General features: G+C 40.6%; 1 protein-coding gene across 1 annotated transcript in view; it reads right to left on the reverse strand.

Annotated features, from left to right (window-relative positions):
* Positions 1 to 16,244, reverse strand: part of Iqgap2 (IQ motif containing GTPase activating protein 2) — a 258,214-nt gene that overhangs the window by 44,165 nt on the left and 197,805 nt on the right. The window contains exons 15-19 of the mRNA XM_051183006.1: positions 15,224 to 15,391; positions 13,975 to 14,117; positions 10,244 to 10,414; positions 1,997 to 2,080; positions 386 to 457 (exon numbers count right to left, since the gene is read on the reverse strand). Of these exons, the coding sequence (XP_051038963.1) occupies positions 386 to 457; positions 1,997 to 2,080; positions 10,244 to 10,414; positions 13,975 to 14,117; positions 15,224 to 15,391 (638 nt within the window). The remainder of the gene's footprint in view (positions 1 to 385; positions 458 to 1,996; positions 2,081 to 10,243; positions 10,415 to 13,974; positions 14,118 to 15,223; positions 15,392 to 16,244) is intronic.

The raw sequence follows: 16,244 nt of genomic DNA on the forward strand, positions 1-16,244 counted from the left end.
CGGGAGGTCTGCCCCTTTCTGAACAGAAATGGAGGTGGCGGAGTTGATTGGGGGAGGTGGGGAGGGAATGGGAAGAGAGGGAGGGAGGGGAAACTATGGTTGGAATGTAAAATGTATAAATTTAATAAAAAAGAAGAAAATACATGACCAGATTGTTCTCTTTTTGGGGTTACTAGCCCCTGCTTTTTCTTTCACCGTTTCCTCTCTATCCCTGACTCGGTGTGACTTCCGAGTTAGAAGATAGGCTTCTGTTACTGTCACATTAAGTTCTGAGGTCTGTTTATTCCCAGGTGGTCACAGCATTGTTTATTCTATTCAGGCACTCAGTAAGTAATGACCTAGTTCATTCTTAGCCCAAAAGAAAAGCCATATGCGTGTGTCTTACATGATCTTTGAAATACTGTAGCCGTGAAAGGTAACTCTTCCTGGCTGTCGCCATTCGGAACCAGGACTGAATCTGAAATATAGTAGAATAGAGAAACCATGATGACTGTCACACAATCCTCAAGGTAGACTACACTGCCTTCCTAAAAATACTATCTGCTGAACATCAGCAGCCTTGCATGCCTGTGAATGCAGCACCCAGGAGGCTGAGGCTAGCCTAGACCACATAATAGACCCTGTGCCCAAGAATAAACAAGGACTAACTGCCTACCAAGCAACAGATATCAAACCTCCCCTTCATTCCTCACTTTCTCAGTTCTATTCTTTCAAGGTTTAAAAACACACTATATGTGACCCTTCGCCTAAATGCCTTCATAGGAAAGAGCTGGGTTGGGCTATGTGGTTTCGCTTTCATCTCAGCGAGTAAAAGTCAAGAGAACAAGGTAGTTTTATGATCTACAGTGAGTCAGTAAAATCAAACTAAACTAAATCCAGGGTTTCTTTCATCATTGAAATGCTATCAACAACCCTTAGGGCTTTATTTTTTTAAACTGAATTTACTCATTGTATGTGTGTGTGTGTGTGTGTGTGTGTGTGTGTGTGTGTGCGCATGTGCACACGTGTGTATCCGTGCTTGTGTTCAGGTGGGAGGACAGCCTGAAGGAGCCTGTTCTCGTCCTCCACCAAGTGAGTCATGGAGAGCAAACTCAGGTAGTCAGGCTTAGCAGCAAGTGCCTTTACTGGCTGAGCCATCTCCCCAGCTGCTTCCTTTAGGATGCTATTGGGAAGCGCTCATGAGTCTCAATGGGAACTGACTGTTCCTAATAGTTTTCTGATGGGATGGGTGTATTCCACAGTGGACACAGGATAGACAATACACCCTGAGTGAGTGAAGGCATGGTGGTTCTAGCCCTGTCGTTTTATGCCCTCACCATTTCAAATATCTTCCCAACTCACCCATTTCAATGTCCTCCTGGCCCTTGTTGACTCTCATCTAGATTTCCAAGCTGTCCACCAGTTCATTTTTGTTTAATCCTTTTGCTTTTAGCTAAGAGAGGCCACCACAGCATCTTTCCTTTCTATAGCTCAGAGCCACAGGCTTTGCATTTGCCTAACAACTGAGGGTTTCTGCTGGTATGTTTGAGCCTTCTAAGTATTGCTAGCAAATGTAATGAGAGGAACATGAAACCAGACTGGATAGAGCAGGGAGATGATCCCAGCTTTTGGATGTTCTACACAACAAACACTTTCACATTCAATTCCCTTAACCACATAAAGGATGTGAGGTCATCACAGTGATCCATTAACTCGACTGAAGATGCTCCAAACCCAGGACAACTTTTTTTTTTTTTAAAGATATAATTATTTCTTATGTCTGCATGTATGCCTTTAGGCCAGAAGAAGGTACAGATGGTTGTGAGCCACCATGTGGTTGCTGGGAATTGAACTCAGGAGCTGATGCTCTTAAATCTCTGAGCCATCTCTCCAGCCCCCCAGGACTGACTTTCAAGGCTTAGGCATCTATGTTTAACTGCTTTGTCTTCCTGATTCAGGGTAAAGTGAGAGGAAATGTGTCAGCCAAGCACTTAATATGACCGAAAATGATACTGACCTTCACAACAGAATCAACATTACCAGCAAACACTTGCTGTCTGTTCAGATATTCCTGACGTTGCTTACACCCTTTCCAGAAAGCCTGGGGGGAAGAGGAAGTTAAGAGTGACTGATGAGCGACAGTTTCCCACAGTTGCTTTGGAAGCTGCAAGCATAGAACAAGTCTCAGGAGTTACTGAGATGGGACACTAGCAGGAGCCGGCCCCTCCAGGACTTCTCTGGGCACCATGTCCAGTGGTGGACATTTAACTGTGGGGGTGGGGGGAGGAGCGCAGAACGCACCAGCTAATGCGTGAGACATACCAGAGTTGGGGCAGGCAGATAAAGGGAAGTCAGTGGCCAGTTGGGCACTCAGTTTTCTACTCGAAAGCTTGAGTTTTACCAGGGCCTTGGGTGACAAAAGGGGACAGTAAGAGGAATCCTTCTCATAGTATTAACTGGGTTCTATTAATAGTATTATTTGGTAGGAATATAAAATGCTTGAAAATAGTGATTAATAAATGATTATCTTTACTGTAACAGTAGTCTATGGTGGGCTAGACTAGGAGGGAGGATACTTCACTTACCTGTGACTCTGAATCCCTATAATATGTTATAATCAACCATTTATCATTTCGTATATTCTCACATCGAAATAAGAATTATTTTTATATCTGCCACTATTTCCAAAGTGAACTATTAACTTTTTACTATGTGCATTTCTTAAAACTGTACACCATTCTACCCACATAAACATCATTATACATTAAAATACAAGGATGCCATTATTTATACATCACTTTCTTCCTTTTGATAAAATGAGATCCAACAACATGCCAAGGTTTGCTTTCTCCTCCAAGTTATATGAAATGCTTCTACTTAACACATCTATGAACCATTTAGTGAACATGGATTAGACAAAGCAGACATACTGGAATGGAAACCACAAAGCTGAGAGGGAAGGATGTAAGGCAAATAGTATTCTGCTTCTGTGTAGATCAAAATCTCTTCTAATCGGCTGCTTTGCTTTAGAAAGTATAGATTGACTACAACTTAATTCCCTATTAAGGGACAGTAAGCTGTCACCATTTTTTTTTTTCTTTCAGCAAACCACCTTAGACTCAAGGGAAAGGGAAAACATGCATCCTATTTCCTTGGTAATGGAAGTCAAAGCTAAGCAAACTTAAAGTTCCCAAAGTTTCATAGTTTTCTATACTACACTTATATAGTTATTAATGTGTGTGTGCGTAGCTTGGAGGAGCCAGTTCTCCCTCCTACCAGATGTGTCCTGGCAGCCTGCATCTTTACCACTGAGTCTTCCTGCAGGCCCATTTTCAATATTATTACAGTCACATGAATTTATTTTTAACAGAGTGCATGATCTTCTATTAGTTTAGGGATAAGATAATGTAGTTCAGGTTAGCCCTGAACTCACAATCCTCTGGCATCATTCTCCCAAGTGCTGGGATTGTAGGTATGTGGCATTATGCCTAGATTAAAAAAATATTTTAAAAACTAGACATGTAGCCAGGCAGTGGTGGCACTTGCCTTTAATTCTAGCACTAGGGAGGCCAGCCTGGTCTACAGAGTGAGTTTCAGGACAGCCAGAGCTATTCAGGGAAACCCTGTCTCAAAAAACTAAAAAAAAAAAAAAAAAAAAAAAAAAAAAAAAGTAGTTATAGCACAAAGGGATCCATGGGCTGGTTACAAGTTGAAATTTATTCTAAATGTCAAAAATAAATGAAAGCCTATTAAAGATGTTATTCATATTAGCCAGATATTAATTCACTCAAACATGAATAAACTAAAAAGAAATAAAGGAACAAAATTATAGCATTGTATTTTGGGATAGATTGAAAAGTAGAAACATACTTAATGTCTGAACTGTACAGTTCATCATTCTGAAGATGTCAGGCTCTAAAAAACAAAACAAAAGCAAACAAAAACCCAGGCTGGAGAGATGGTTCAGGAGATAAGAGCATCATTTGCTTTTCCAGAGGAGTCAGGTTTGATTTTCAGCACCCACATGGGGGCTCAACAACCATTTAAAATTTTTTATTAATTAATTGTTTGCATTCCAATCCCAGTTTCCTCTACCTCCCTACTCCCATCTGCTCCACCTCCCACACCCTTGTCCAGGCTGAGCAAGGTGCCCTCCATATGGAAGGGGCTCCGCTCGGTCAGTTTGGGCATTAGCGTTAGGTCTTGGACACACTGCCAGTGGCCTCATATGTTGTCTCAGTAGCACCATGGTCACCTATATTAAGGGAGTCTAGTTCGGTCCCCATTTGTCAGACCTGAGTCAGTGATCTCTCACCAGCTCGGGTCAGCTGATTCTGTGGGTTTCCCCATCATGGTCTTGACTCCTTTGTTCATATTATAGCGCCTCTCTCACTATGATTATACTCCAGGAGCTTGCTCATTGGTTAGTTGTGCATTTCCCCATCTGCTTCCATCTGTTTCTGGAAGAGGGTTCAAGCTTCTCTGGGCTTATGGCTTGTAGGCTGGGTATCTTTTGCTTTATGTCTGGTATCCACTAATGAGTGAGTACATACTGTATTTGTCTTTCTGGCTTTAGGTTACCTCACTCAAGATTTTTTTTTTTTTTCTAGTTCTGTCCATTTGCCTGTGAATTTTAGGATGTCATTGTTTCTTACTGCTGAGTAGTACTCCACTGTGTAAATATACCACATTTTCTTTATCCATTCTTCAGTTGAGGGGCATCTAGGTTGTTTCCAAGATCTAACTGTTAGAAATAATGTTGCTATGAACATAGTTGAGCAAATGTCCTTGTGGTGTGAATGTGCCTCCTTCGGGTATATGCCCAACAGTGGTATTGCAGCGTCTTGAGGTAGGTTGATCCTTAATTTTCGGAGAAATCGCCATACTGATTTCCACAGGGGCTGTACAAGATTGCACTCCCACCAGCAATGGAGGAGTTTCCCTTTCTCCACATCCTCTCCAGCATAGCTGTCATTGGTGTTAGCTATTCTGATAGGAGTAAGATAGAATCTCAGAGTGGTTTTGATTTGCATTTCCCTGATGACTAAGGATGTTGAGCATTTCCTTAAGTGTCTTTCTGCCATTTGAGAGTTTTCTGTTGAGAATTCTCTATTTAGATCTGCACCCCATTTTTAAAATTGTCTTATTTGGTAATTTGCTTTCTAGTTTCTTGAGTTCTTTGTATATTTTGGAGATCAGCTCTCTGTCAGATGAGGGGTTGATGAAGATCTTTTCCCATTCTGTAGGGAGCTGTTTTGTCTTTGCTTTACAGATGCTTCTCAGTTTTAGGAGCTCAACAACCATTTTTAACTCCAGTAGCAAGGGATCTGATGCCCTCTTCTGGAGTCTAGGAGCATGAGCAAACACATGGTACATAATACATTCATGCAAAAGACCTGTACAAATAAAGTTTAAACTAAAACTGAAAATTTTTAAAAAATCCCAAAAAACAAACCAAACCAAAATCAAACCTCCAAGACTTCAATACAACCCTTAAAAATATTCAGAGATGGGTTTACAATTTTGCCAATGACTTGGAAATATCAGTTGAGATGAACATAGGCATTTCCTTTTATGGAAAAGGTGATCTTCTAAACAGGACAGCAAATGGTATGAGGATTTTGATAGCACACACAGGCTGGATTCAACAGGACCATAGGAGCTTGTGATTCTACATTTCTCAGAGGCTTCCTGCAATGATCATGCTGGAATGTGGCTCACACAGAGTAGTAAAGATATAAACAACCACAGCTAAAGAGTTCTTAGTCAAGTGCCCATCTGGGAACGCCACCATGGGATTTGTGGCAATGTGGCACTTCTGAGATGAGAGAAAAAACTGATGTCATCAATAGTTATTCACAAAAATGGTTCAGTGACACAAAAATGTTCTAATCGCTGGGATTCCACAGCAGTGTTGCCGTCACACGCCTAAGCTCTGAACACTTCATACATCTTGGTGGGTGGTGCAGGTACAATTATGTGACTATGTACTACACATCCTTGATCCATACTCAAAGAAAAAAACAAAACTGGCATCAGCTCAAGCTCAATTTCTGCTTTTCCAGTATTAACTCAAGTTCAGAAATACCATTCATCTCTACCAACTCAAATTCACAAACACGAGGAACTAACCTGTAATATTCATATAGCATCCAACCTGGAGCCACTTTCCTTGTCCACTCTGAATTATTTATTGTGGTGATTCAATACTCACTATTTGCAAGATTATGGAATCAGGCTTCATCTCATAATCAGCTATTTGTGTAGACTTCCCCAGAAACTTTCCATTAGAAGTATTCATTGCTACTTCCTAAACAAAGGTGGCTGAGCTAAATTCTGTATAGATTTTGATCCATACAGAAGCAGAAATACTATATACCTTATATTTATTTTGTCAGAATTCTACATCTTTCAGCTTTGAAGTTTCCATTCCAGTAGGTCTGGCTTGTCTAATTCTGTGTTAACAACAGAGTCCATCCTTATAGTCATAAACTGAAAGTTCTTCTGATGAACAATAAGTATGTGTTGTGGAATACTAACTATGTAAGGGGACATTTGTTTATGCTGTGGAGCATCATTTTAACTACGTAAAGGCGTGTTACATTTATTTCTGCTGCCTTTATGAAAATGTAAAGATGTGTTACATTTGATTCTGCTGTATTTGTTTAATGACCTAAGGATGTGTTATATTTGTTTCTGATGGATTTGTTTAACTATGAAAAGAGGTGTTGCTGTTTCACCTTGCCTGCCTAAGTCACCAGCTTGTTCTAATAAAGAGATGAACAGCCAATAGCTAGGCAGGAGAGGGATAAGCAGGGCTGCCGGGCAGTGAGAATAGATAGGAGAAATCTAGGCTCCAAACAAACAGAGAGGAGGAGGAAGAGAGAATGAGGGAGAGAGAGAGAGTGAGGGAGATGTCTGGGGCTAGCCAGGCAGCTGCCAGCCAGTAGACACAGAGCAGGGTATACAGAAGGAAAGGTAAAAAGCCCCAAGGCAAAATGTAGATGAAGAGAAACACGTTAATTTAAAAAAGCTAGCCTGAAATGAGCATAAGCTAAGGCCAAGCATTAAAAACTAATAGTAAATCTCCATGTCATGATTTGGAAGCTGGCTGGTGGCTCAAAAAAAAAAAAAAAAAAAAAAAAAAAAAAAAAAAGGTCTGGTACAAGTATGGGTATAACAATGTTATAAAGAAGCTGTTATGAAGTAAACATAAAGGCAGTTAGAAACAGCTTTTTAGGGTAAACTCATTCTGTCAGCTGCTATGGGAACTTGTTGGAAATTTATAGTAGCCACCTTATCCTGTTTCCTGGGACTATAAATATATTTAGTGTGTGGAGTTGAAATACTGGAGATGGCCCCTTTCCTTTATTTTCAGTGTTAATTCCAGAATACTGCGCCCACTGAGGCAGCTGTCTTGCTTGATGATGTGTACCCAGAAAGCTAATGACATCTAAAGATCGTGATATAGGGTAGCTAGGAAGCTGGACAGTTCTTCTCCTCCTCCTTCCAAAGTCCCGCAACCCAGGAAGCTAAGCCTACGAGGCCGGCACGATGAGCAACCACCCAAAGGGGACTTCCCTACTGTGCACGCCTTGTGCTCTCAAGCGCTTCCTTCTCTTTGCCTGGACGCTTGAGGCCGTCCTTGCCTGAAGTTCAGTCAGCCAGCCACTCCCAGGGCTAGGCGTTTTCATTTATGTTTTACTTGTGTGTGGGTATGCCACATGTGTGTGGGTATCTGTAGTGGCAAAGATAAGGTGTTGGGTCTCCTGGAGCTGTAGCACCAGGCAGAAATGAACCATACAACATGGGTGCTGGGACCCAAACTCGAGTCCTCTGGAAGAGCAGCAGTGCCCTTAAGTGATAAGCCATCTCCCCAGCCCAGGGCTAGCTTTTGATATTAGTCATTGCCACATCCTTCCCCGTTTTCAGTAGTTCAAGGGAAAATTTTCCACTGTAGTTATGTTTGTCCTGTTTGATAAAATCTTGTTTTGATCTAGTCTCACTGAAACACCCATGATCTTAATTGATCCCCGCCATCTGTCCTGAGTCATCTCTGTTACCTCATCACATACTGAACACTTCAGAGCAGCAACTGGGGAATGTCTTCAGTGTGAATTATCCCACCCACTCAAGCCTCACAATCCTGCAGGGCATTAGAATTTTTACACAAGGAAATTTATCTTAAGTCAGCGACTCTTTCTCTTAGCTCTCTGTTAATTCCAACTCTTCAGGCCCGTTTCAGTTCTTTCCAATGACTGTTTTTCATTCTGCACTTTCACCCCACCCCCCCTTTTTTCCCCACGAGACAGGGTTTCTCTGTGGCTTTGGAGCCTGTCCTGAAACTCGCTCCGTAGACCAGGCTGGCCTCGAACTCAGAGATCTGCCTGGCTCTGCCTCCTGAGTCTGGGATTAAAGGTGTGCGCCACCATTGCCCAACTGCACTTTCATTCTTTAAACGTGATGATGTCACAATTTCTTTTGTTCGCCATGATTGTTACTGATCCATCCACACGTCTCCCCACACACCTACATACACAGTCTCAACATTAAATTCCTTGAGAAATTTAATAAAATTTTCTTCTGGAAGAATATCATTCGATGTTTACTTCACCTACTTTTTTTTTTTTTTTTTTTTACAAATTATGCTCATTTTCTATATGGTATAAATACATTTTCCTTAACATATGTATTATGACCTTTTCTTGTTTACTCATTTTCAAATTTTTGCTTTTTGTTTGTTTTGGTGTTGGGATTGGACCCAGAGCCTCAGGATTGCTGATAAACACTCAACCACTGAGCCATACACCCAGTCCTACACTTAAGCAATTCTATCCAGGACTTCTAATTGTTCTAAAACTGGATGGTTTGTTGGGGATATAGCTCAGAGTGCTTGCCTAGCATATACAAGTCAGTGGGCTTAATTGCTAGTACTGAAAACAAAAATACAAACAGATTCTCTTTGGCTTCCCTCCGTGTTGGACTGGACACCTTCTGATGAATTCCAAGGATAGCCTGGATCTGGCTGGCTTGAGCCAAGAAGATTTGCTTCTGTATTTCCCTCTAAAATTGTCAAGGATATATGTCTGGGGCCGGTTAACTGTCCAGAAAGCTTGAGCTGTTTTATGAAGGGGAACCTTCCAGTATTTCTTTGATGTGGCTGCCATTAGCAACTTCGGCGAGGCACTAGATTAACAGGATGCTTTTGGTTCTTGGTGTTTCCATTTTATGGGTCAGTGTATTCATTTCTGGGTTACATGAGTGTAATTACCTCATGCCTTCACTGCTGGAAAAATGCCAGATGGAAGGAAAGAAGGCATGGTGGATGAGTTTCAAATTTGATGGCATGATCTTCAGTCTTGAAACACTGTTGGTGGTGTAGGAGCAAGGCCCTAAGATTATTTCTTCCCTTTCTCAGCTCTCTTCTGACTTTAGCACTGGGTTGGAATAAAAAGGACAATCTCTAATGGTGGATTCTTTAGCAGGATTTCCAACTGCAACATTGTTCCAAGACTGGAAAGTACAAGGCTGGTCCAAGTTGTATCACACTGGCTGACACTTAGAATTTTGTGCAAAATTGGAGTCTTAGCTTTTATTGGCATTTACAACACATAAGCTAGAAGTATTTTGAACTGGAAACTTACTGACTCACATAGAAAACCCAAGTGTCAAGTTTACAACAGAAATTTCTTAAAAAAAAAAAAAAAAAGCCATTTTGGTCCTGCTGACATCTTGAGAAAATAAAACACTCCAACAACACTTATGCAAGATACAAGAAGATCAGGTCAATGGCAGTTCCAAATCCTAGGTACAGGAAGCAAAGCATTTCACCAACTGCAAAAGAGAAGATCTTCCACTGAAATGTCTCCAGTTTAGGAAGTCTCAGAGATAGCGGTTGAAGGCAAGTCCTTCAAACTTGGCCAACCAGTGACATGCTCATGTTAGCCTCTGGAGAAAGGGATACAGAGGCAGACTTGGGAAGCCTGTGTGGCAGGTAGTAGAGGGTGATGAAAGAACATATCTAAATCTGACAAGTTCTCCTCCTCCCTTGGAAAGCTCAAGTCATGCATTTTTGTTGTTGTATCACAATTTTTAAAGAGAGGATCCAGAGGAGAAATTCTTCCTAAGACAGGGCACCAGCCACGGGGGAGTCTGCATTCAGCACTGCCTGTTAGAATGCTGGTAGCTGACCAGTCTATTTTCAAAGAAAGCATTTGCAGAAGATAGAACAATTTGCTGCAACTGTGGAAGGTTATTCACATACCTGTATTTTCACCACATTCTCTACTTGGTCATATAAGAATGATTTCCTAGCTTCAAACTCTTCCCTAAGGATGGGTCCTGAGCTTGTGGATTCAAAGCGGCTAAGCATTTCTTCCGAAGCGAACCATATGTTCTCGCGGATGTAATTTGCTGTGACTTCCTCAATGACGTCCTGGCAAGAGATATGTCTTACGGTTACTCACCACACATCAGGTGAAAGGAACAGAGAGAACAGCTTTTGGAAATAGCAGCTTTTAGGAAAGGAAATGGACAGTTGGGTTAAAGACAAATTTAACAGGAGCCAAGGGATGAGCTGGCTTAGTTTCTTTCTAGTGACACAATTTTTGTTCCACATCCTGAGCTTGGTGGCAAAGTGGCATAAGAAGGTGTGGGATGATCTCACACGATGATGGCCTGCGCTCCACAGACTGCAAAAGGGTCAAGGTTGACTGTTAGAAGAATAGCCATTGCCCCCAACTTCCTCAGCCTATTGGGACAGGGGAAATTGCAGTGACCATTAAGTCCTGGGCTCTTCCTTCCCCTTCCCCAGCCGCAGGATGTTCCATGGAAAGTCAGGTATTGGAGGTCAAAAGCAGGTGCGAGAGGATAGACAAATGCTATCAAGGACAGACAGAAAGTCCAGAGAAATGGCGAAAAAGAAGAAGGGGATTATGGGAAATTTTCATGTGGGCTCCTGATGGGGTTTTCCTTCACTCTTGAATAGATGCAAAGACAGGAGTCACTCCCAGCTGGAGCCTCTGCTTTAGCAACCCCGCACCCAGCTGCTATTGGTTCATTAAGCAGTAAGAAGGAAAACTATTTACAGATGTCTAGAAAACTTCAAAAGGAGACATATGCAAATGTAGTCCTTGAATAAGGACATTAACTCCAGGTTATTCATGTTAAAAGGCAGAGACCCCCCCCCACCATTTGATAACTCAATAATAGATGGACACTCAATGTAACAAAAAGTGTCTGGGCATCTTTGCATGCCACATGCGCCATGTTTTTTTTAGTTCAACTTTTAACTCTACAATGCTGCTTCTTTACAGTGTGGCATGTCTTTTCAGTCCTGGCATGGGATCTGAAAAAAAATCAGCATGGATCATTCAATGCTCTCATATTCTTTGCCAAAAATTTATAAGCACTTTCTGAATAACTGCAATTAGTTAATAAAAATGTCCTTCAGGTTTTTTTTCTTCTCATTTTCATTAAACAATTTTCATTTTGTCATTAAACATCTTCAGATTCAGGCCAATTCCCCTGCCCCCCAGCACATATTTCTATATGGCTGGATCTCTGAGACTACTCTTATTTTTATATTTTGAGACAGGGTCTTATTAGATAGTCTTGGCTGGTCTGTAGTCCATAGAGCAGGATGACCTCAGATTCACGGAGACCCATCTGTCTCTATCTCCCAAGTGTTGGGACTAACGGTGTGTGCCATTGCACCCAATAGCTACTGATTTTTAATGATGCTAATATGACCTATATTTAAGTGTTACATTTTTTCTTCTCCAAGACAGAATGGTTATTAACAATATATTCTCTCTGAACATATCCTAACACTTGGGTTCATCAGCAAGTCTTATGTCTTGAGTCCAAGGCAATCTTGTTGAGCATTCTTTCCCAAGCCTTTCCCCTTAGGAAGCATCACTCATTGTCTATGCCACAATAAATGTTTCTCAGGCTGCATCTTGTATTATCAATTCCAGAGCAATGGGCATGTGATAACACATGAGATTAGAAACCGGAAGCACCAGGAAAAGGCCTCTGTATTATTGACACATCCTGTGTAAGCTGTAGAATTAACTCAAGCGCCTTCATCCACTCTATGCCTCATTTCCCCCACTTAGGAACATTGAAGGCAATAGTACTCTGAAGATGATATAGTGATCAAACTGATTTGCAGTGCCTTGGACAGAAACATGCTATGTTCATGCTCCCAGAAGACCTGTTTGTAGTGCTGTTCATTCTTTGGGAAAGATTATTTCTAGCTGTAACTTTCTTCTGGCATCTGACTATCACAAGAGGGTTGAGTCCACTTACACATCACTCTAACTTTATCTACTCCATTCTCCACTACCACATACCAATGTCTCCTAACACAAAGGATCCCATGGAGAAGGCTGTTCTAGCAAGAGCTACCCAACCATCTACTTATAGCTTAATTCTTAGTTTTCTTTCTTTCTTTCTTTTCTTTTCTTTTTTTTTTGTTTGCTTTTGCTTTTTTTTTCTTTTCTTTTCTTCTTCTTCTTTTTTTAAAGGAAACTTTCTAGGGATTATCTATTTATTTTCAAGTCCTTAAGACACAGATCTGGTCACAAAGGGATCAGTTTCTTGCCAAACTGTTTCTTTCACTCCTTTACATAGGGTGGGAGGTGGGAGAACACACACACACACACATACATACACACACACACACACACACCCCAAATGGGCTTTTTGAAGCAATGTTTGCTATGGCTTTACTCTTAAGTTGCTTTTCTTTCTTCCTTGCAAATATTTAGAACTGAGCCTTGTACACATAAAACAACAGCATAGTGTGTACTTGGGAATGAATTCAGACTAAGGTGGACTAGGCAGACAGTAGAACTCACCTATGCTCTTAAACTTTGGTCAATGTTCCATACAAGGGGAAAGAACATTAGACAAAGGAAGCCAACAAAGATACACCTGAATGGTCTTCTTCCTGCATTTACTGTGGCAATGTTCTAACAGCCAACCACAATGTATAGACTAATTGATGCATTGTTTCTATCAAGCTCAGATAGGTATTTTCTTATAAGGGATGTGAGAGAACAGAGAAATTGTTCTTGTTAAGTAAAACATGGTCAACTAAAACTTTCAAATATGGGTCAAGGATCCATTAAAATAGATCTTTAGAGATAAAATATAAGTTCAGTTTTACTGTATCATGTATAAAGTATATGTCAGAATGGGATAGGAGCACATGACCTGAATCCAAGTCATGTACAGAATACTCCCAATTGTATTTGGACACTAGAACATGCAAAACATGCAGAAATTACATTAGCTGACAAGAACATGCTAAGACAATTGTTTCAGAGAAGCAAACATTTACAGTTTTCCATCCTGTTCTTGTACTTCCCTGTTGTCTGTTCCTAAAGCTGTCCTGGAGATGGCTGTACTTATCTGTGCTAGAGTTTTCCATTCTAGCACTTCCTAGGAATAATGAATTTTATTTGGAATGGTCTCACATTATGTGGTACTCAAAAGGGGAAAAGAAAAGCCTAAGATATTGACAACTAAGAAATTATTATTAACCTAGGTAGTGGTGATGCACACCTTCAATCCTAGCACTTGGGAGGCAGAGGCAGGCAGGTTTCTGTGAGTTCAAGGCCAGCCTGGTCTGCAGAGCGAGTTCCAGGACAGCCAAAGCTACACACAGAGAAATCTTATCTCAAAAAACCAAATTATTTATTAGTAAAACTTAACTTTGCCAAGGGAAGCTTGAAGATTGATTTCTTAGAGTAGCATCTCAGATGAGCTGCAAATATTTTTTCCCCTTGATCTACTTGGTTCTCTTGGTTGGGCTGTGCCAACACTTCTTAATAAGACAGCACACTCAACTCCAGTCCAAGAAGACTGTCCCACACACTCTTCAAATAAATAGATTGGTCTTCTCCATCACTTCCATGATGAAGAACAGACCAGCAACCACATTCCTTTTTATATAGCACAGTTTTCTATCAAACTCCGACCTCCTACCTCAATCTCTTCTCCTGTGAGCCACGATTCTTTAGGCAAGCATGATTCAGGTAGGACCCAAGAACCTTCTTTGGAGTCTGTGTTGTAATAGTAGTTATATTTCTGCTGCAGGTTGAGTTTGACCCATGAACCTTCATTAGACACTAAAGAAAAACAGTTTGTTAACATCTGCAGAGGAATGGAGTTCTTATACATTCTTACCAAGTAGCTCAGCAACATACTATTCATCAGGTCTCTGGTTAAATGAGGATAGGGAATAGCTGACTAGGTTGGTAAGTCAAGTCTGATAGACCAGATACAGTTTCCAGTGCAAACTACAACTAGCAAAGATAAATAGTTAAAATATATATTTTATATATTGTGTTCAGTTGGTCTGTGTTACAGTTGCTAGAAATGACATAGTAAAATGGAATGAATTTTGAGTACTCAATGGCAGCTTCTTACTACACAACCATCCACCACCCCATAAAGGGGGGAAAGATACATATCTAATACTGACTCTGGACTCCAATTATTTCATGGGAATAGTGTGGTAGTTTGATTGTAATTGGCTCCCATAATCTCACAGGGAGTAGCATTTTTAGGAGACACGGCTTTGTTGGAGTGGGTGTATGTAGCCTTGCTGGAGGACGTGTGTCACTGTGGAGGCAGGCTTTGAGGTTTTCCATACTCAGGATATCACCCAGTGTGTCACAGTTGAATTCTGATGCCTCTGGTCAAGATGTAGCGAGTACCATGTCTACCTGCATGCCGCCATATCCCCCATTATGATGGTAATGGACTGAACCTCTGAAACTGTAAACATGCCTCCTCAATTAAATGTTATATTTCTAAGAGTTGCCATGGTCATGGCATCTTTTCACAGCAATAAAGACCCTAACTAAGATAGATGGCCTGAGTCAAATATGGCCAACAAAAAGCAAAAGTGAACTAGTAAAGCATGTTACATGTAGATATTTACATCCTCACAAGTAGATGGAGGAGACTGATAAGCAGAATTTTATTTGCTAATAAAGCTGTCCAGAAGTATAAATTTATGCATATATTTTCTCAGGTTTATGATGTTACCATGTATGCACTGTTGCAGAGATAACTACAACTTTAAAAAAGGACCTAAAAGCATTTCGGTTGCCACAGATGCTAAAAATTTCAGCAATATTGATGTGAAAGCAATAATTGTCTCAAATTTAAGCAATCACACTGCCATAGACACAATGCCATGTTTGTGCTAAGTCTTGGAAATGCTCACCATTGTCAATCTTGGACTCCTTTTTCTTCACAAGGGTATCGTAGTACTTGTTGGCACATTCTGGGATTATGTTGTGGATATTACTAGTAGAGGATCTCAGTACAGACAAGATATGTTCTGATTGTTTTCTATCCAAACACTCATTGACATCAACGACCAGTGAAACCCCTGGGTAATGAAGAAAAAGTTTCTGTTAACCATTACCTTTTACTTATATAAGGTATATAAACACACATTTCAATCTTCTAGGACTGCATTGGTATTTTGGTATTAAACCCTTTCTCTATCTTATAGTTTGACCATATACATGCAACCAACCACCAAAATTCCCCTATCAGTTTGGGTTGTATGTTAAAACTCTAACACTCTCTGGTTAGGCTTATGTGGATATGAGGGTAAACTCTAACACTCTCTGGTTAGGCTTGTGTGGATAGGAGGGTAAACTCTAACACTCTCTGGTTAGGCTTGTGTGGATATGAGGGTAAGAAGGTGGTGCTTACTGTAATGTAATCTATGTAGTGTGCATGGCAGGGAGGCTCCACCCCATGAGGAATGTTTTGAAGACTGATGAGGAATGCATGCCAATGGTAGACATATAGCCCTGACCTAGAACTTCTATTTGAGAATTCACTTTATGAGGACAATTATTTTAGAGTAGGCAAAATACTAATTCGGTTACAGAAATCCTAATATTCTCTTGTATTAAGCTAGCATTGTTGACAAGATTGTCATAACTACTCTAAGAAAATTTCCCAGAAAGGCACAGTGAGTTGTCAAGGGAGTCCAGAAACTTTATTTTGAGTCAATTTAAACTTAATAAACCGTTCAAATTTCTGTCTCATTCCATAAATAAAATCCTTGCTTAAAGGAATTTGGTGAATTCTGTATTATCTACTTTATTTCTAGGAAAGAATGCTCTGGTCTAACCAATGAAACTGTTTGTGTAACCAGTAAATACACTAACTTAGAAGTGAAGGGTGATAAGGGGAAGCCAAATTAAAATACTTTCTGTATTTAGAAA

Source organism: Phodopus roborovskii, unplaced genomic scaffold, assembly GCF_943737965.1.
Source record: "Phodopus roborovskii unplaced genomic scaffold, PHOROB, whole genome shotgun sequence".
Classification (NCBI taxonomy): Eukaryota; Metazoa; Chordata; class Mammalia; order Rodentia; family Cricetidae; genus Phodopus; species Phodopus roborovskii.